Source organism: Pristis pectinata, chromosome 8 (assembly GCF_009764475.1).
Source record: "Pristis pectinata isolate sPriPec2 chromosome 8, sPriPec2.1.pri, whole genome shotgun sequence".
Taxonomy (NCBI): Eukaryota; Metazoa; Chordata; class Chondrichthyes; order Rhinopristiformes; family Pristidae; genus Pristis; species Pristis pectinata.
Window position 1 is genome coordinate 18,433,310 of NC_067412.1, and position 22,471 is coordinate 18,455,780.

Here is a 22,471-nt window from a genome sequence, read left to right on the forward strand (position 1 = left end):
TGGACCTTACTGCAGGAAGATTAAGGGGAAATATAATGGAGGCCTTCAAAATTATAAGTCATATTGAAGAAACTGTTTCCACTAACAAAGCAGTATTAGTGATCAAAGAAAATGTATTTAAGATGATTAGAAAAGAAACTAGCTGTGAAATGGGAAAAAATTCTCTTTCATAGTCATAGAGATATACACGGAAACAGTCCTTCAGCTCAGAGTCCATGCCAACCATTAACTACTCACTTACACTAATCCTACATTAATCCCATATAGTATTCTCCAAATATATTCATCAACTCCTCCCTGATTCTACCACTTATCTACTCACTAAGGGCAAATTTACAGTGGCCAATTAACCTACCAATCTGCATGGCTTTGAGATGTGGGAGGAAATTGGAGCACCTGGAGGAAACAAGACCATGCAAGCTCCACACAGACAGCACCCAAAGTCAGGATTGAAACTGGACCTCTGGCACTGTGAGGCAGTGGCTCTACTAGCTGCACCACTGTGCAGTGGAATATGATGTGTGGAAAGCTGGTGGAATCAGATTCAATAGTACACAATATGTACGTGTACTGTAACCTCCTTGTACATTTGTTGATAAAATGATAAGTTGAAGAGCTGCCTTTGAGCTTTTTTTGATTGTCATGTGCTTCACATCCTTGGTTACTGCAATTTGGCTATCTGCGAACATGGTGTGTAACATTGGTTAATACACCAGACTTCTGCAACATGAAAACAACAGCAAACTATATTCTGCAGAGAGGGGAGCTGTCCTCAGGGTCAGTTTCTGTTAGAATAACCACACAGGCCAAAGAAAAGGGAATTAATCAATATAAGCAGTTCCAGCAGGGAACATTAAGGTGAAGGGAAACCAACATCCAACCATGTCTTTAATGAAAAGTTGGGGAGGTGTATTGTGGAGGGCTGTGGCTGTCACATGGCAGCACTGCCCATTACCTGGTCAAAAGACACACTACTGTCAATCAAGGTCTGACTCCACCCCACCCATCAGTGCACACCTGACCATTGGCTCCTTTAAGCACCTTTGTACTTGGCCTCAGGTCATTGGCCTTTTGTGATTGATTAGCCCCGGCTGGCACTGGGCCATTGGCCTTTTTGACCGACCTGGGCTGGACCCCCCAGCCCTCTAGCACTATAAAGATTGCCACATGTGCCTGGTTCGCTCTCTTTGATTGCTCCAAGGAATCGTGAAACGACGCTGGAGAGACCGCTAGTGAAGTGTGCACTTCAACAGGGTTAGGAGCATTCTAAGTTAGTACTCCCGGTAGCATAGAGCCATGCCTGCACTGTGTCAAGGGGTGGCGGGTATGTTATTGCTTTTCCTTGATTGCTTGCACCCAGTTCGTTGTGCGTGCGTGTGTGTGTTTTACCCTTGTTGCAATTTTCCCATGCTCGCTATCACCGGTGCGCGCGCGCGCATGTGTGTGTGTGTGTGTGTGTTGTCCCCATTACCTTTTCCCCGCATTTGTCTTTGTAAATAAATCATTTAACCCTAACACTGCGTTCAGAGTCCTTGTCCTTTGAGACCTTGAATCTGTTTCACAACAGGAGGAGTGGGGGGCAGTGGTAGTGGTTTAGCATGTCCTTGTGTGTAAGTCAATATTCTTCTGTACCACTCAAAACCGCTGGGTAATATTCTAGAATTTGTACCAAGAAATGCTATGTTTGATAAATTCATTGCAGAATTCCAAACTTGGTGAAAGTGAAGGACTGCAACAGGTGAGGTCCCAGAGGATTGGAGAGTAGCAGATGTCGTGCCTTTGTTCAAGAAAGGAAATAGGGATAATCCAGGTAACTATAGGCCAGTGAGCCTCACATCAGTGGTGGGGAAGCTATTGGAGAGGATACTGAGGGATAGGATTTATGTGCATTTGGAAAGGCATGGCCTACTTAGGGGCAGTCGGCATGGCTTTATGCGGGGCAGGTCATGCCTTACAACCTTGATTGAGTTTTTTGAGGAGGTGACAAAGGAGGGTAAGGCAGTGGACGTTATCTACATGGACTTTAGTAAGGCATTTGACGAGGTCCCTCATGGTAGGTTGATTCAGAAGACAGAGGTGCATGGGATCCAGGATGAATTGCAAGTTAGAAGACAGAGAGTAGGGGTGGAAGGCTGTTATTCTGGCTGGAGGTCTGTGACCAGTGGTGTTCCACAAGGATCGGTGCTGGGACCTCTGTTGTTTGTGATGCATGTCAATGATTTGGGTGAAAATGTAGATGGGTGGATTAGCAATTTTGTGGATGACCCCGAGATTGGTGGAGTTGTGGACAGTGTAAAGGATTATCAAAGAATACAGCAGGATATAGATCAGTTACAGATATGGGCACAGAAGTGGCAGATGGAGTTTAATTCAGACAAGTGTGAGGTGTTGCACTTTAGGAGATCAAGTGAAAGTTAGTGGTAGACCACTTAATAGCATTGAGGTATATAGGTATATTGGGGTCCAGGTCCATAGTTCACTGAAAGTGGCTACGTAAGTGGATATTGGTGGTAAGCTTCTCTGTGGGTTGTCACCTTGTCGTGGTGGAGAAGCTTGTGTGGTCCTGAGATCCTGAGAGCGATGCTCTCTGGAGCTATGCTCCTGGTAGGGTCACCTGGTAAGGTTGATGGTGAGGTCCCCGACAAAGAACAATCTAACCAAGACCTCAACGGTGGAACAGGCAAACAAAGTTATTTCGAAATCAATGGCTGTGAAGGTGATTGAAGGCTGTAACAAATCCATCAGCTCCAATCGTCGTGGTTTCCATGCCATTGGAATCAGTTGGTTGATTTGTGAAGTATCGTGTGCTTTTTGTAGTGCAACATCAAGTACATGTTAAACAAATACACGCACAGGTGTCTTTGCTCTGTGGGCTACTTCTCAAGTCATTCGGCAACTGGGGGAGGGCGACGGGAGCAGGCAATGTGGTGGCTGGAAGCTCCTAGTCCACTTGAGAGCCCATAAATAGATCAACAGAACAAAGACCATCATCCTTGACCTCGAGGGATAGCCACGACGATGGAGGTAAAGGAGGCATGTGGCATACTTGCCTTCATTGGTAGGGATGTTGAGTATAACAGTAAGTAAGCCATGCTGCAGCTGTATAAAACTTTAGTCAGACCGCACTTGGAGTATAGCATGCAGCTCTGGTTGCCCCATTACAGGAAGGATGTGGATACTGTGGAGAGTGTGCAGGAGAGGTTTACCAGGATGCTGCCTAGATTAGAGGGTATGAGCTATAAGGAAAGGTTGAAGCAACTTAGGTTGTTCTCCCTAGAGAGTTGGAGGCTGAGGGGAGACCTGATAGAGGTTTTTAAAATTGAGAGACATAGATAGAGTAGACAGTCAGAATCTTTTTCCCAGGGTAGAAATGTCAAACACCAGAGGACAAGCTTTTAAAGGCGACGTGAAGGGAAAATTATTTTTACTCAGAGCCGTAGATGCCTGGAATAGTTTACCAGGGGTAGTAGTGGAAGCAGGCAGTTTGGTGGAGTTTAAGAAGCCTTTAGATAGACACATGAACATGAAGGAAATGGAAGGATATGGATGACACACAGGAGGAGGACATATAGTATAAACTGGCATCAAGATCAGCACAACATTGTAGACCGAATGGCCTGTCCAGTGCTGTACTGTGCTGTGTTCTATATGCAAAGTTTTACAGTGATAGTGGCAGATATTTGCTGCATGGATGTACACAATCCTGTAGTTTGTCTAAGATGTTCTCTACTAAAATTAATCCATATGGTTAAAACAGTGTCACTGTAGTTACGCTAAGGTCAGTGATTTCTATTAGACAACACTTTTGTGGAACTGTGCCCTAATAATTGTGTATTCAATTCATTACATCTTCCTCAGCAACAGCTTATAGATGTTTTCTGTAAGCATATTGACTGCGTATTAGATGATTAAAATTATATTAGACAGACTTTTTCGCAGGGCGAAAACGGCTCACACGAGTGAGCATAATTTCAAGGTGACTGGAGGAAGGTATAAGGGGAATGTCAGAGGCAAGTTTTTTTACACAGAGTGGTGAGTGCTTGGAACGCACTGCCGGCAGAGGTGGAGGAGGCAGATACATTAGGGACATTTAAGAGACACTTAGATAGCCACATGAATGATAGGAAAATGGGGTGGGGTGGGGGGGGGCTATGTGGGAGGTAAGTGTTAGATAGATCAGAGCAGGATAAAATGTTGGCACAACATCATAGGCTGAAGGGCCTGTTACTGTGCTGTTATGTTGTATGTTCTATGTACATGGTATGTTTGGGTAATAAATTAGGAGATTCTGTGTATACATGAGTCCATGGTGTTTCTATTGAAGCTCTTTCAGGGAGAGAAATTCATTCTTAGTTGCTGGCACTAAATGGGTGTGAGCACATCAAATATCAGGTATAATTATTCAATTACAGTGAAGTCAATGTAAATAAATGTCAGGAGGTGAGTATAACCGATGACCATTATTCTTGGCCATGTTTAGCGCTAGCAACCAAAAATTAAGCTTTCCTCTACATTTTCATGATACTTCATTTAAGTTTCTTTAAAACAATACAAAATCAGAATATGACCTCAAATTTGTTATTTTTGTTTTTTTTCTTTTAAACAATATGGATTTTAATTTTATTCAAAGCACTGGCTCATTTTTATTTATGCAATTTAATTGAGTTTTGCACATTTCATCTGTTTGGTTCTTATTTCATGCCCAACATTAATACTACAGTTAAAAAGTCCTGAAAATCACCTCACATAACAGGAAGAATTCCTACTCCCTAATTCCCTGAACTCTTCTATAACAGGCTCCATATCCTTTTGGAAATTTCCCAATGATAACACTGACTTAAGTTTGCACTGGGGGAGAGTTTGGCATCAACAAGTAAATTTTAAGTGCACTAATAAGTTGTAATAATAGTCTCCATGCAGCGTACAACACATGGATCAGTAACTATCCCTGTGATCAACTTACAGATTTTCATTTTATGAGTAGGCAAGCCTTCAAAAACCACTGGTAATCATAGATAATTATATTTTAAAGCAAATTTGTTTCTTTGTGTAGTGCATTAAATGTATAATTGCACAATACTTTAATCTTTTATGTAGATGAAATAGACTACTCGGTCATAAAAATGATTACAATAATCAGCTGTTTTGCTCTATGTTCATCATTGTAAAGACTGGAAATACTGTTACTGTGGAACTGCCAGATGTAAACAAGTAATGTGATATAAAGGGTAGACAGGACTTATACTTATAAGGCAGTTTTCAGTACTTTACAGTCAATGAAGTGAAGGTCACTGTTGTAAAATAGGGGCAAGTTAGTGCCTTAAATATTGGAAAGATTTGGCCAATTGTGTCTGCTTTTTGAAAGTGCTGCCCAATCAATTTAATTTTTACACATAGCACTTTAAACCTTTTTTGAAAGTTATTAGTTGATTAGCTTCCATCTCCATTTCAGGTAATAATCTTCAGGCCTTAAAAATGTGTCTGTAAAGAAATTTCTGTCTTTCTCCTCTCTGGGTCTCTTGCCAGTTGATTTAAATCTGTGACCTCTGGTTGCCCTCATAACTGAAAAAGTTTCCACCCTATTTGCCAAAAGCCATAATTTTGAACATGCCTGTTAAATCTCCTGTTAACTTTTCCTGTGCTAAGAAGGATAATCAGAGTTTCTTCAGTTTCTGCATGTAACTTATCTTTTATCATTCTGGTGAATCTGCTCTGCACCCTTTCCAAATGCATATCCTCTCCACGGCATAGTATGCAGAATGAGATACAGTTTTCCAACAACAGTTTACTGTTTTGTAAATGGGGATGACATTACTTTTTTGGGATTATCTTCGGTACTTTTAATTAATTCTTCAGGATTAAATTTTTCAGCAGTGAGCACTGAGGGCAAAATCAATATTTATTGTCTATTTCTAATCACTTTTCAGAAAGTGTCTGTCAGCCATCTGCTTGATGTGCTGCAGTCCTTCTAGTGAAGGTACTCCCATTTGGAGTCAGTGACAATGGAGGAATGGCAATATAATTCCAAGTCAGGATAGCGTGCAGCTGAAAATGGAACCTGCAGGTGGTGGTACTTCCATGCGCCTGCTGCCCTCATCCTTGAGGTCACAGGTTTGGGCGTTATTGCTGGACTGGCCTAGGTATGTAAGTGCACTGCATTTTGTAGATGAACCACACTGTAGCCATGTGCACCATTGTGGATGGAATGAATTTTAGGGTGGTAGATGGGGTGTCAGTCAGTGTTCTCCTTTGTTCAGGATGGTGTTGACTTTCTTGAGTGTTGTTGAATTTCCTCAAGCAAGGGGAGTGAATTCCATCTTGCTCGTGATGTATCTTGTAGATGGTAGGAAGGCGTTGGGATGACAGGAGGTGAGTCACTCACTGCAGGATACACAGCCTTTAACCTGCACTTAAAGATGGTTGATTGTATGACCCTGTCCTAGGGATCTCCTCCAACCATATCCCAGGGTTGGAGTGATTGACCCAACAATCATAGCCATCTTCCACTGTGCAAGGTATAATTCCAACCATTGTAACATTTTCCCATGAGGCCCACTGACTTCAGTTTTATCAGGGCTCCTTGAGAATGGACTCAGTGAACTGCTACCTCTAGGTCAAGTGTAGTCGTTCTCACTTTGCCTGTGGGATTCAGCCCCTGTGATGAAGTTTGGAACCAAGTGTTTCTCAAAAATCCCTAAGTGTGTACTGGTGACAAAGGTATTGGTGAGTAAGTGCCATATGACAACACCTTCCATCACTTTGTTGATGATTGAGTGGATTGAATGGGTGGTGATTAGCTGGGTTGGATTTGTCCTGCTTTTTGTGAATAGAATATATTTGAGTATTTTCCAGATTGTCAGGTAGACGCCAGTGTTGTAACCATACTGCAACAACTTAGCTAGAGGCGTGGCTAGTTGTGGTGTGCAAGTGTTCAATACTACAGCCAGGATGTTACCTTTTCCTATCGTCTTTGCCACATTCAGTTGTTATGCTGAATTCACACTTCTCTTAGAGACTCACCACTCACAACTGGTGAAGGTTGTTCTTAGCAATTGCAAAGGCAATGTACCAGCACTCTCACCTTGCATTGTATACAACCTGTCAAGGCATGAGGTGATCAATCTCAGTCAGACTTATGGCTTCCTTTTGTTCTCTGAGTCCCAGACTCAGGGGATCCCCTTGCGAGTGTTAGTCCTCGGCTCTTTCTGCAATCCCAGGTTCTTGTACTGTTTCAGGATTTGGGAAGATGTTAATTCCTGTTTCTAAAATCGGACTTACTCTTATTCCTTCCATTCCTCTCCAATGAAATGGTTTCATATTGATAGTCCATTCCAGGTCCAACACATTTTAGCATCTTCATCCTATTACAGCTGGTTGCCATAGTATCAACCCCATTGACCATTTCACCAACTGTTAGTGGTAATAATCTAATCAGGTGCAGAGAATTGTGGAATTGATTCCTCCTGATGGTTCATACAAAGATTTCACTCTCCACATGAGCTTGATGACCAAAACTCTTCACATAGGTATTTCTCTGTCTCAACTTAGGTCTCCAGTTTTCTACTACCATAGTAATAACTAACTCTTCTGCCTGTTGTTGAGGTCCTAGGTACCACTGGATACATCTTAGTGCAGACCCATTGATTTTTATCTCACTACAACTAGATGACCACTGTCTTGTAGTTTCAGTTCATTAGGCCCCTGAGACCTCAGTAAAACAAGCAAACTTCCCAATTCATGGTTGCTGCTTGGAGAGGCTGAGAGAATGTTACATTGGGGTACTGAACCTTGTGTTTTGACAGTTTGGTTCATCCTGAGATTTGTTGCTTCAATTAAGTCATTATCAATCACTTTGGTAATATTTTCTTAACATTCTCAGAGCTTCACACATCATTAACTGTCCTTGTATGTGGCAACTTCCAAATACCTGTTAAGGATGTACACAGTCCATTCTGCTTTTCTGCGATGTCTGTTTTAATCACTTAACTACCACACTAATGCTCTCAGCCATTTCTTGATATCACATGGTGATCTCAGGAGGAAGCCAAGATGAACTTTCCACTTAATACATTTGACTGAACATAGTTGTGGATAATTCAGCCTTGACTTTAGCATTCACATGCTGGGCCCCACCATCATTGAGGATGGGAATGTTCTTGTCTCCACCTCCTGTTAACTGTCTAATTGTTCACCACTAGATGTGATGGAACTGCAGAGTTTCAATCAAACCCAAGTGTTGCTCAGCTGTATTTATTACATGTTGCTTTTGGTGGTTAGAACACATACAGACCCGTGGTGCAGTGTCACCAGGTTGGAACCTCATTTTTAGGTATGCTTATTGTTGCACTTGGCATTTCCTTCAGTACTCCCCGTTGAAACAGGGTCAATCACCAGCTTGATAGTCATGGTAGAGGGAGGGATATGCCAGAATATCTCCCTCCCTTCCTCCCTAAACGTTTAGTAGATGCTATCATAATTAATGACTGGCAAAGGGTTTATTACCACAACCCCTGGCTGTAATCAAAATGTTATTATGCGGTGCTAAAAGAAATATAAAGATTGTGAGCTTGTTTTTATCAATCCTGATAAGGCATTTGACTCAGTAAGATATAAGATTATTGGTGGAACCTTGAACCTTCTTAATATTTGTAGGGATTTTATTGATTTAGTTGTTGAGCTTTATGTAGACTTCTCCATAGTTTTTGAGGATAAGAAAGGGAGGGCAAGAACGTGGTGTACCTTTCTGCTGCTGTGGCTGATGGTTCACAGTGCCTTATAGATGTCCAGTATGAGCTGCCAGATCTGTTCTGAGTCTATCCCATTTAGCAAATCTAGTGCCAAACCATATGGTGGAAGGTATCCCTCAGGGTGAAGATGGGTCTCTGCAATGTACAAGGACTGTGTGTGGTCACTTCTACCAGTGCCGTCATGAGCAGATGAACGTGTCCAGTTTTGATGCCTAGGTTGATGCTGGTTGATCAATTTGGGTTTATCCTTCTCCTGTTTGAACATAGTGGGGCGATATAGAGTGATATGCTGAGCCATTGTATTTGGAAGTGCTACTTTCCTGGAAACTCCTAATTAATAAAACTATACTAAAGAAAAATTGATGCAAACTAATTCCAAAGCTAATGGAAATCTCAGCATATAATCTGAGATTTCAGGTTGCAACGGAAACAATAGTTTAGATACTGTTTTGAGTTAATTCTGTGCTATTTTTCTTGACCAATGCACAGCCTTCAAAGCCGTTTGCCACTTTTGTTTTAGCAAGTTCTAAATAGATAATGTTAGTAGACTGCTTATTATAAAATGCATCTTACTGCCCTTTTCTTTCAAAAGGTGTCAGAAGATCATACCAAAGTCAAAATTAATTTGATTCATTAATGAAGTAAATGACATAGCCAAAAGTTTTCATAAAGCGACAGCAAGAGAAAAGGCAACAGGGCTTAATGGCCTCTGATACCTGAAGATTGGTTTTCTACTGGAACTCTTTAACTCATTCCTATTACCTCAGTGGAGAATGCACAGAAATGCTGGAGAAATGGCATGAAAAGTGAACCTGTTGTTCAGTGGACTGGTTATTGTAATCCTCTGTATGTGGGTTGCAGCATTTCTCGAATTTTCACAAAAGCTGGTTTGATTAAAAGAATATCAAGGTGAGGCCATATACAAATCATTTTGTTGCTTTACTTCATACCCTCAAAGGCCTTCAAATCTGACAATTAACCCCTCAAGGTCATAACATATGGCAGAGATCACCAGTGGATATTTGCTGAGATTGCTTGTCTGTGGGTTTTCTGGACTACATTCTCTCTGGAGTAAAGGCATCTTCAAATGAGTTTGAAAGAGATTAATGTTGTTATCTTAGCATTTAGCATGCCAAAGTTCTGCAAAGCAGCAATTAGCAAAGTAAACAGGATACTGGACTACACTGTAGACATCAGAGGAAGTTTATTAAAACACTGTAGCCTCTGCTCAGACATGAAGGAAACCATGAAGCCTTGCGGATGTTCTGTATAACAACCCTAGGGTTGATGACTAGATTACAAACAATGTGCAGATTGGAGAAACCTGGGTTCTCTGGTCATGAAAATGGGTGACTAGAGGGGGAGTTTTACATAAGCTATGGGAAAGAGGACCCTAAACATTGCTACAGGTTGAAGAAGTTAGGAAGTCAAGACAGCATCGGTTGAATTGAGTAAAGGGTGAATAAAAAGCTGGAGTAGAAGTACTGCCATATACCCACTTTAAGCATTCTCCACCTATTAGTTAGACCTTCTACATCAGTACTTTCTTGCCCTAACTCCATTTCACTTGTGCCAAAAATCTGATATTCTCATGAACTGAGCACACACAGCCCTCTAGGGTAAAGAATTCAAAAGATTAACAACTGTAGATTGAAGAAATCTCCTCTCATCTCTGTCTTAATTGGTAGACCATTGCCTTGAGACTGGGCATCCTAGTTCTAGATGTTAGCTGGCGAACAAGTTTCCCATTACATACTCTGTCAAGCCCCCTAAAAATGTTGTACATTTCAATCGGTTCATTTCTCATTCTTCTAATATAGACAAGTTCTAGTCATCTTTCCTCACTAAAGAGCTCTTTCATTCCTGGGATCAATCTCATGAACCTTTAGTGCACACCTTCAAAGGTAAGTACATCATTCTTTAGATAAGGAGGAAAAATTGTACTGAGTACTCCAGGTGTGGTCTCATAAACGTCTTATTTAATTACTCCCTGATAATACAATGATTGATAGCCTCTGCTGAAATATTGTACTGCATATAGGCCACTATTGCTGTTTTAACTTTCAGTTTACTTGGGGCATATACCCTCAGTGAGAGAGTCACTGTAATTTACATGTTTGATTGCATAGAACTAGGCAACCAGGAGTACTGAACTTGGTTCTTACAAGCTCTTTGCCCATCAGGACTCTGGACAATGGAAAATCCAGACATGAAAAGCAAGCTATAAGTCAAGTAGGGATTTATTTGTGTGAGAGAGAGAGAAAACATTGATGGGGTTGCAAAGATGAGAATACTTCTGGAACATAGTTGTATCAGGAAGGAGGAAGTGTTAAAGGTATTGGGACACTTTAAGGTGGATAAATCCCTAGGGACCTGTTGGGATTCTATTCCAGGGTGCTAAGGAAAGCAAAGGAAGAGATTGCTGGGGCTCTGATGGAGGATTTGGCACCTTCGTTAGCCTTGGGTGACATACCAGAAGACTGAGGGATAGCAAAAGTTGTTCCCTTATTCAAAAACAGCCAGTAGGCATAAGCAGGAAAATTACAGGCCAGTGACCTATAGCAGGGAAATTACTGGAAAAAAATTCCAAGGGACAGGATTTATGTTCACTTGCAAAGGCAGGGGCTGATTAGTAGGAGTCAGCATGGTTTCGTGCAGGGGAAATCTGATTGAGTTTTTTTAGGTAACTAACAAAATGAAGGCAGGGTAGGAAATGTGGTTTACATGGGCTTTGGCAAGGTTTTGATATGGTCCCGCATGGTAGGCTGGTCCAGAGGTTAAAGCTCATGGGTGTATTGGGAAGTGTATTGGGAAACTGAATCAAAAATTGGCTTGGTAATAAGAGGCAGAGTGTAGTAGTGGGGGTTTGTTTACTGACCTGAGGGTGGTGGTTATGTGGAATGAGCTGCCAGAAGAGGTGGTATAGGCAGATACCAATACAACGTTTGAAAAGCATTTGGATCGGTAGTTGGATAGGAAAGGATATGGGCCTAGTACAGGCAGATGGGATTAGTGTAGATAGGCATCACAGTAATGGATGAGTTGGACTGAAGGGTCCATTTCTGTACTATATGATTCTATGATTGCTGTGGCTTGAGGAAGGCATCTATTCTTTTGTGAATGGCTCGGTTCCCTTACACCGGGTATCAATGACAGGTTCACTGCTGCCTAGCAGATGAGTTGGGTTTTATTTTGTAGGAGGCTGACTTGCATACCCTAATGAAGAGTTTTATGAAATTAAATTAAATTACCGGAATGGGTGTTAACTTCAGTACTGTGACTGTTGGCATGCCAAACACAGAAGGAGTATTAACCTCTGTTAGAATTTAGACTAGGATTTCATTCGATTTAAATTTCTCATCCACAGTAAACCTGCAACAATTTTAGATTTTGGAACTTACTCTATTTTTACTCCCTTTTCAGTTTTGGTGTGCATTATCTAATGTTTGATTGGGAATTCCACAATATTATGAAGCATTCAGTATAAGTGAATGGCTTACTCACATAGATAAGTCCTGAGAAGTAGCGCTCCCTCAGATTATGCAGCACAGAAGCTTCATTCAGGCAAGTCAGTTCGGCCATGTCCTCTACTTTGGAGAACTTGGGGGGATTCATCTTCTGGATATCATCTTTGTTAATTGTAACTTTCTTTCCATTTTCCATTAATTCGACAATAACTTCCTCCCCCTTTTCCTCCTTAATGCTTGCAGCTTCAAAGCCATTGCGGTCCGAAGGCACCCAGACCAATCTCTTCGCGGCCCAGTCAGCCTGAGCTAGTGGATTGTTGAAGGTTTTGTCCACAAAGAGAAAGGAGTCAGCTTCTCCAGCCTGGCTGCCAGACTTCTGTGCCATTATGTCCTAATGACCTGTCAAAAGAATTTTAAAAAGTTATTTTTGTATTATTCAATGATTTAAAACCTAACCATAAGCTAATAGAAGAATAATTTAATTCATTTTTATCTTCACCACCTTGCCCTTAATCTAGCAAAACAACTTACTGATCCACTTTATAACCAGTATGATTTTTCATTTGATTTGTTTCAGTGAAGCAAGCAGTATAATTCTGGGTTGAACTTGTCTAAACAGGCACCGGTCTCAAACTGTTCTCAGATCAATCTCTGTAACATTATAGCATCATAATTCATTTTTATCTACCCAGTATTTTGAATAATTTATATATTCGGGTTACACTTGTCTTGTTTTAAAACAATGCCTATTGTGTTGTCAGAGTATGGTGACCACACTAATGCTATGTGTATAGTTAGAACAATGGTCGTAAAATGATGGCATGAGCTGGTAATACTTTCTTCCTCTGTCTAGCCTACTTAATCTTAAACTGGTAACAACGCTTCTAAAATAACAAGGAAAAAAATTCACAAAAACTAGCCATATTATTTTTATGTACCGATATGCCGTTGGGTAATTTTAAGAGAAATAAGATTCTTGATAAGCAGGTGCAAAAATAAAGTGCTCAGAAGTTGAGAAAATCAAAATGGGATATATTATCTTTACTAATTGGTTGTGTAAGTTCAAATGTGCGTTTCTTAACAGTTGGTAGCCTTGGTTTTGTGGTGGGGTGTCAGGGGATAAACAACTGAATGCTCAAAAATCAAACAGCCAATGCCATTTGATGAATTATTATGCTTTCAGAATCAAATCACATTTTAACAGAATGTACAGTTTCTGTAAATAAATACTATGGCTCTGTTTGATGCTTGGTATAAAGCCTGGAACTCCACACCTAAAAGCATGTGGGAACACCTTCATCAGATGAATCAATTGGCCCAAGAAGGCAGCTCACCAAATTCTCAAACGCAATTTAAGATGAGCATCAAATGCCGACCTTGCCAGGAAAACTCACATAACTTAACTGAACAAAATGTAAAATTGATTCTATGGACTAAGTATCCAGAATAGATGCATAACTGAAACTGAAGTCATTGTGTTTCATTGTATATGGTTGGACAAAATGGATAGTATTTGCCCTATTGTGAATGTAGATATATTTTACAGAACTTTAAATCTCTCCCTCATATGTATAGATATCTATGTAGACACTCCCTGATGTTATGCTGAAGGCATTTTGCCACAAATACTATTGCTTGATTGTTTCACTAGGATTCCAACTCTGCTGTGACCTGACCTGTTGAACTTCACTTCAGTATTTTGATAAACTAATCCATGATGGGGCCAACACAGGCAACAAGAAACTGCATACAGAGTTTTAATGCTTACTTAAACGGAAAATGCTGTGTTTCCAAAGGAGTTTAGACTCAAGTGATCCCATTACTTTGCAGGAATTGTTGATCTTTGTTAATTTAACTCTTGTTTGGGCAGCATATATTTAATGCAGTACGGATCCAGCATGTGATCATTTAACCACAGTTGCATATTTGTCACACATTTATGTTTATAATCTGTATAGTAATAAAGAAGTAAATACTCCTCAAACAGAGGATATATAATCTGGGCTTTCAATCATCCCTGCCTAATGAAAAAGCCTTACGACTTCCAGTCTTTCATCATTACTTCAGCCTCTAACCCTTGGTATAAGTTCAGTGAATCTGTTTTGCGTACTTCCTGCTGATTATTGAGGTTAATCAGCTCTCATCATTGCAGGTATTCCTCAGACTCATTGACTTCAGGTGCTTTAGCAACAACTTTTTGTGTAAAATCAGAAGTGGGAATGTTTGCTATTTCTTGTTTAGTTTCACTCACAACTCCTCAGATGATGAAGCAATCTGTGCCTGTACACAACAAGACCTGAACAAAGCTTAAGCTGGGGGTGCTAAATAGCAAATTATATTTGTACCTCTTAAATTTCAGACAATGCCCAATTCCAACAAGAGAGATTCCTGTACTCCAACCATTGCGAAATTCCCTACCAACAATATTTCAGGGATCAGGCAGCATCAGTGGAGAAAAAAGTTCTGATGAAAAGTCATTGACTGAAGCATTAACTCTCTCTCCCTCTGCAGATGCTGCCCGACCCACTAAGTATCTCCAGCATTTTCTGGTTTTATTTCAGATTTCCAGTATCTGTAATTTTTTATTCTTAGATTTCACGGATTAGCATTGACCTGAAAATTAACTTTGAACTTAGAAATTAGTTTATAGGTTTGCAACTCATCTCCAGATTCACAAAAGCAAATGGTTGAAATCAGGATTGTGACAGAAGACTCTCAGTTCCAATAACACTCAAGAAACCCATCATCATGCAAGACTAATACATGCTTGGCATCTCATCCATCACTTTATTTGTCCATCACATCCTCCACCACCTCAACCTAGCCTGCAATGTGCACTTTCAACAAAGTGTACTGCAATAACTTTCCAAAACCTTTTTTGACAAAATCTCCCCAACATGGGATTTCTACCTAGGACAACAAATGTGTGCCACATTCAATTTGCCCTCCAACTCGCACATTGTCTTGACTTTGTGAGCTTGCCAAACATTTATTAAGTATATTTAGGAACGGGCAATCAATGCCAGTGATACTTGCATCCAATGAATGAATAAATGACAACGTAGGTTAATTGTCGTTTCTGTGTTTATGTTTTCTTACCTTAAGTGTCTTCTTCTGAGGGAGTATTTCTGAGTGGAATAAGAATGCACCGCTTGATTGGTGGTTAAGGAGCAGTTATACTGTGGCTGCTGGCCTTAGGCTGGTGCTTCTGAAATGAGGTGTCAAATACTAGAGGACATGCATCTAAGGTGAGAGGGGGAAAGTTTAAAGGAGATGTACGGGGCAAGTTTTTTTATTGGTGCCTGGAATGGGCTGCCAGGGGTAGTGATGGAAGCAGATACCATAGTGCTGTTTAAGACGCTGTTAGATATACATATGCATATGCAGGGAATGGAGGGATATGGATCATATGCAGGCAGAAGAGATTTAGTTTAATTTGGCATTGTGTTCGACACAGACAGAAGGGCCTGTTCCTGTGCTGTACTGTTTTATGTTCTTGGTGCCCAGCCGACTAGTTGTATAACTAATCACATCATTTGCAAGGTTGGTGGCATAAGATCAGTCACTGTACAGGGCAGGGTAGAATTTTGCTTTCAGTGGCACTTTGTGTATGTTCAGTGGATAAATGCAAGCAAACAATTTGCCTTCTAAGATGCTGTGTGAAGTTTAAAAGCACACATATGGTCACTTTTGAAATGCTTGGTCCTGGGCTGGAGTTATACAGCCAAATTAATGTGGGACTGCCTCCTGAAGGGCGTTTCAAGGCATGTAAGCATCAGGTTGGTCTTTGTACACGAGTTATGTAATGTAGGAACCAGAAGTAGCACTGTAATTGCACTACTCAAAAACTAAAAGCTATAGGTAAATAACCAAATGTGACATTACAGAAAGGTGCGTGTGGACAATTCTGTCACCGAGCTACATCTTATTTGTGAGGTATGAACAGTGCAAGAACCTGTCTATTGGAATCTGCTGAATTCGATCCAATTTTCTCAACAGCATGCAAAGGGGATGGAAAGCTACCAAAGTCTTCGTGCACTCGAATACTTGAAGAATTGTCCTGCAACATTCTTCTGACAGTAATCCCCGTTTTGAAGATATTCTGCTTTATTGACGCTGGCCCTTGCAAATTAGGAACATAGTTTCAAGAATTGTTTTGGGGGGGGGGGGGGGGAGTTGAGTGAGTTAAGAAACCACCGAATGCCGCGAAAGCGGAGCTTGTGCGTCATTTAGTCCAAACAGCACCTTTTAAGAGCGTTATCAATTAAATGTGCGTTGGATTCCGATATGTTACCTTGGCTATCGCAGACTTACTTGGTGGAAAAGCGGAACTTTAAATATTTAAATCCCGTGATCTGTATGATATGGATTATAAACCATACCTCCACGCCATTCGTTACCATGTATGGTTATGTTTCCACAAACTAGTGATTGCTGAGAAACGTAATAGTGGAGAGCTGCAAACAAATCGAACTGAACGCCTTTTAGGGAATAATGCAATGAGATGCTTGAGGCTCACGTCAAATCGCTAAACAAGTGGCATTTTAATCAAATAAGGATAGGCTCCCTGAGCAGCTAGTATAGTAATCCGACCGCTGTTTAACTTCAATGTCATATGCGCTTTCTATATGTTACGGACAATTAACAACTTGGTCCTGACTTAATCCATTCCTTTGACTGATGCCGGAGCTGAAATCCCCAGTACCCGGGAATTCTTTAGCATGTACAACCCAGGAGGGTTTAGCAAGTACAACTTAAAACAAAAGTCTGCAAAATGACACGTTAAATAAACTCAATTGCCGATAGATGTTCTGCAGCACGGCAAACTGCGGACACACCCTTCAGACAGAATTAACATCTAATTCTTCCTTTCGCAGAAACTATTGATGCCAATCTACTAAAATCTGATTGGATATGGGCAGTTTCAAACGCAGGCACTTTTTAAAATAAATGTTTACAATTGTCACCTTATGTGAACGATAATCACACGAGCTACATATATGCTGGAAAACTGGTTGCAATAAATTTTGCCCCATCTATCCGCTCTGGGAGCTGTTTCAGTTCCGCACTTCCTCCTCTACCCTTCCCCACTCCCTTTTCTCCGTGGCGTGGGTAACGAATGCTAAAAGAACATAGCACTCTATTTCCATTCTGTACACAGAGTACATTTAAATTCCATGCCCACAGAGTTAATCTGAGGTCACAGATGCTCAAATCGGATAGGTTTTAAAGAATAAATTTATTTGGAGTTCCTAACATTTAATGCCAACGATCTGAAGTGCGTCTTTACGCTTTTCACATCTTAATTTTGGACTTACCTTAACCAGAGTTACCATGGATACGGCCTTCTCCCTCTGACACTCTTATACAGACTCTGTATGAGCAGTGCTGCTTACTATGCCCGTTATCGCTAAATGTAATCATTACAGAAAAGACTGCAGACTGTAACTACACCGACTTGTATAACGATGGTTGTTCACTGCGCCCCTTGTTGTGAACAGCATTGATCATGTATATATTGTACGTTATAACTTCTAACTATCCATGCACCGGTTATTAAATATCTATTATTAGTTCTGTTCGGAATTACTATTGAGCCTATCTACCGATCCACGAGTGGTGACCACTATTACCGCTCACACGTTACTCCCGCCTAGTACTTATTACCACAATGATTATTGTACCAGAGTATTGACTCTGTTCTAGTATTCACCGTTGCGTGTACTACGACTTTAAACCACATGCACACCACAGAATACCAGCGCTCCATTACTTTAACCTCTATATAAACTAAACCTTTAACACAAATTAAACCATGTTTGGCCCGAAGACTTACTGAAGACTGGCTATGTAGGAGAGCTGGTGAGAGTCCGGATGAAAATGCCCAGGAGAAGAAACACGCGCCTGCACAGAGTGGGAAGAGACCGAGTAAGCGGTGCCCGCGATCCTCACTATTTAACAAGAGCCCCCGGACTAACGCGGGGCGGGGCAGCTCCTCCCATCCAAGCCACTTCTATGATGTACTTCAACCCGTCAACGGCTTTGAAGCTTTCCCTTTTATTAATGCTCTTCCTATTCCATATCTTACCAACATTGTGTGCAGTAATATATAATTGTCAAATATATATCGCGCAGTTGTGTTAATTTTATTTCCCAACAATAATAAATAACTTTAGGGCTGGTTGTGGTTTGTAGCCTTCGTGTTTGTTAAAGGATTTTGATAACATACTACAAGGAAAAGCATCTTTATTTTTTGTTTGTTGCCGTTAAGGTTAAGGAGTAACTGTCAAGCCAATTTGTTTTTTACTTTTTCAGTGACATCACCAGAAGTCCAGTTGCAAAGTTCCCTGATGTCCGCCTGGCTACACGTTTCCTCCCGCACTGTGGTGCTTTCCCTTTCCTCTATCGCCCACTTAGGCACCAGTCCAATGCTAAATCATGGGTAGTTTTGCTTGGTCAGCTCGCCTTCAGCAGAAACCGGGCGAGGGCTGCCCTTAACCCGGGATGGTTGCGGGCTGAGCGGCAGAGAGTAAAGGTTATCTGTACTGGAGTTGAAAGGATAGATTCCCCTCAGACACAAATCATTGGAACAGTTAATGTGGTCTTAGTGTGATCCAGCAGTATGAAAGTACAGCAGTAATTTGAGAAGTGAAGGGGAAGAACGGGCAATACCGAAATGATGCCAGTCCATTGCATCCTGACCATAGTATCACTCTATCCGTTGCATTATGCTGCGTAATGTTTCTGATCGGGGAAAGACTCATAAAAGGAAAGGCTTCCAAGGTTTCCCCCTCCCAGATGAACCATGTGGATATATTTCCGTCAATCATGGATAATTATATTTCAGCTTTAAAAACAGGTGTCCGTTAAACTCTTGCGCATATCTCGCAAACCAAACGAAAGCACGACCAGTGCCCCTCGCTCCGTGTTTGCCCTTGTAACAGAATGCGAGCAGGATTAAATCCCAAAAAGGGAATATGGGATACGCTATGGAATTCCGTCAACATACCGGATATGAAACATTGAAACATCAGCCTGCTACTTAATATGGTTTAACTGTTTTAAAAGGATTTGACGCAAGTAATGTAAACTTGCAAGACGATATCTTTTTTAAATCCGCCGTTATCTTCCTCGTAAAGGGAATATTACCCTGCAAAAATGGCCGTGCATTTCAACTTGAATCGAATTCGTCTATCAATTTCGACATCAATTATTTAGAATTTGTTAGATATTTGATACCCCCTCCGTCCTGAACTGCATGGGACAGAAAGAAATTAAACACCAGGGAATATTACAGAGCTTCATGCTTTTATTATTGTTTTTGTTATCAGCTAAATCACCACGAACCATAATTGCCCTGGGTGTCAAACATGTCCATAAGAGAAGACATTTTGGCAAGGATTAATGTCAAAGTTTCCTTGGTGCACTGAAAGTAACGTCCTAAAGTTCGAATCCCTGTTGCATATCGAAAATCAACTTTTAACTCGCGGGTTCTGTTCTCAGACCGTTTCGAGAGTGAGCCGGAGATTTACGAACGGGGAAAGGAATGGGAAAGGGAGCTGAAGTGCACAGACTGATGTGGTTTATGTTCTATAAGCATCGACAGGGAAGGACTACTGAGATCACATTCGCATTTTATAGCGGTCAATGAGCAAGACCTGACAGAGCAAGGGTACCCTCTTTCTCAGTGGCCAATCTAAAACCACAGAAATATTGCACTAAGAAAACAAAGTCGATAATCTATGAGCAGCTATTTGACTCCGATCTTTCAAAAATTTACCCACCTCCTCTTCAAATACTCCCAGTGATCCAGCATCCAGAGTAAAGACTTCCAGAGATTCTTTACTGCATTTCAGAGGTATTTAGATAGATACTTTAATAGACAAGGCACAGAAGGATACGGTTTTATTCCGGACAAACGGGATTAGTGTAGGTGGGCAAAAAGGTCGGCACGGACATGGTGGGCCGAAGGGCCCGTTTCTGTGCTGTACATCTCCACGACTCTGTTACTTCAGCGTGTTTCTACATCTGGGATTTTTTAGATCCTCTTAATCGTCGTAATTATCAGTTCAGTATCAAAACTAAACTTCTTAACAGATGTGTGTTAAATGGTATGGTTGTCTCGCAAATATATTTTTTGCTTTCACTTCTGGGCTTTTAAAAAATCTATTTAAGAAGTTATTCTTTTCTGGACATTCAAAACCTATAGCCTCCAAGCCAGCAACATCAAGGCAAACTATCCATGATGACATTTCAGCCATGAATTTAGAGGCGTTATGACGTTACATCAATTAATCGACCTCCTTTGCCAGGGTTAATCACAGCAAACCGTGCGACCAGAAAATACCTCCCAGCGTAAATCAGGCGGATAAACGCGCCATTTAGTTCTTGGCATTGTTTCTTTCAAAAATGCTGCGCTAATATTTATGTTTCATCCGAGAATAAAGTTCACACTGTTATCCGGTGCCCCAAAGGTGGCGGGGGAGGAGGGTGCGTAAGTTGTGAAAGGATGTAAGGTGGTTGCAGAGATAGAAACTTAGATACGAGGAAATAGAAAAGGAGAGTATTATATAAGGTAAAGGCAAGAAGGTTAAATGGCTGTTCTCATTCGGGCGTCCTCCCACAACAGAAATACTTATTTAAGGGAAGATATGCATACCTAAATCATGGTTCACTAGATTGATTCCTGGGACTAAGAAAGATTGAGCAGAAGGGGCCGATATTGTTTGGTGTTTAGAAGAATGAGATGTGATCTCACGGAATCAAATTAGATTCTGAGGTGCCCTGACAAAATTCTGAGAAAATGTTTTCCATGGTGGGGAGTAAGAAGGCATCATCTGAGACGAAAGAAAACAAACAGCTGGAGGAATTCAGCGGGTCAAGCAGCATCTGTGGAAGCAAAGGGATGGTTGCCATTTCTGGTCGAGACCCTGCATCAATTTGTTTTTTGCTCCAGATCTCAACATCTGCAATCTCTTTCGTCATGGTCTCAGATGAAGTGGTTAATCTCTTAACATAGAAATGAAGAGGAATTTCATCCTTCAGAGGGCTGTGAATTTTTAGATGTTCTACCCCTGAGAAATGTGGGTGTTCTGTTATCAGGCATACTGAAGGCTGATATAGATGTATGGACCACGAGGAAACATGGGATTAAAAAAAAATGCTGAAAATTCTCAGCAGGTTGAACAACATCGGTGGAAAGAGAAACAGAGTTAACATTTCAAGTTGAACACCCTTCATCAGAACTGGAAAAGTGCATAAACAAGAGGGAGGCATAAGAGATTGCAGATGCTGGAACCAAGAGCAACAAATTGCTGGAGGAATTCAGTGGATCAGGCAGCTGCGGAGGGAATGGACGATTGACGCTTTGGGTAGAGACCCTTCCTCTAGACAGAAACCAAATTAATTTTAAGTTGCAGAGAGGGAGGAGGAAGGATAGAAAGGACAAAGGGACGTCTCTGTTAGGTGTGACCGAGGTTGCTTGGGTGATACCAATATTTACATAACCTTCTAGTTAACACATTAATAGAGAAAGTTAGAAAGAGAGAAAACAAAGAGCTATGTTAAAGTTGTGAAATGCAGGTTAGTGCTGCTGCTGAAACCTGAAACCAAAAGAACAACACTGCCTGATCTGCTGGACATTCCCAGCATTTTACTTTTAGTTTCAGTTTTTTAAAAAAAATTGGGTCAAGGTTTGTTCAGTGTCTGACATCACACCATTTTTATCTGTTTAAGTCTAGCAAGTTTGATTTTAATCTGCATTTCACTACTTTACAGTGAAATCTTTTGATTACTGCCAGAAAGTCAGGACTTGCAGCAGCTTTCATGTTGGTAATGGGAGTTACTATGTGTGCCATAGGGAAGACCTAAATCGCAGGAAGCCTGTCCATCCTTTTCAGCTGAGGGATCAATCATTAAAAAAAATGAGGACCAAAAAGAGCAATGAAATTAATTCCAGAAATGAGACGTCTTCAAATGTAGATATATATAACATTGTACCATACAGTTTTGGGCAAAAATCCCTTTATTTCTGCTACTGAATTCAATTTCTCTGCTTTTACCAACTTTACCACTGGCCTAGATTTTGCTGACTTTTTTCAAACTTTCTCAAAGCAAGTGCCTGTGAGTTTTGGGGATTATGAACACATTTTATGTACTTTTTGTAAGTCCAAAGCTCTGCTAGTCATTTCCAAGCTATCATCCTCCATCGAATTCTATGGGGAGTCCGGTGGGAGGGGGTGTATAGAAGCTTGCTGA

The 22,471-nt window shown here is 40.9% G+C and overlaps 1 protein-coding gene across 2 annotated transcripts in view; it reads right to left on the reverse strand.

The window, feature by feature from the left end:
• Positions 1 to 18,174, reverse strand: part of myh11b (myosin, heavy chain 11b, smooth muscle) — a 125,076-nt gene extending 106,902 nt beyond the window's left edge. For both annotated transcript variants that reach the window (XM_052022574.1, XM_052022575.1), the window contains exons 1-2: positions 18,051 to 18,174; positions 12,252 to 12,613 (exon numbers count right to left, since the gene is read on the reverse strand). In XM_052022574.1, coding sequence (XP_051878534.1) covers positions 12,252 to 12,599 — 348 coding nt within the window. In that variant the 5' untranslated portion in view covers positions 12,600 to 12,613; positions 18,051 to 18,174. The remainder of the gene's footprint in view (positions 1 to 12,251; positions 12,614 to 18,050) is intronic.
• Positions 18,175 to 22,471: the final 4,297 nt, after the last annotated feature.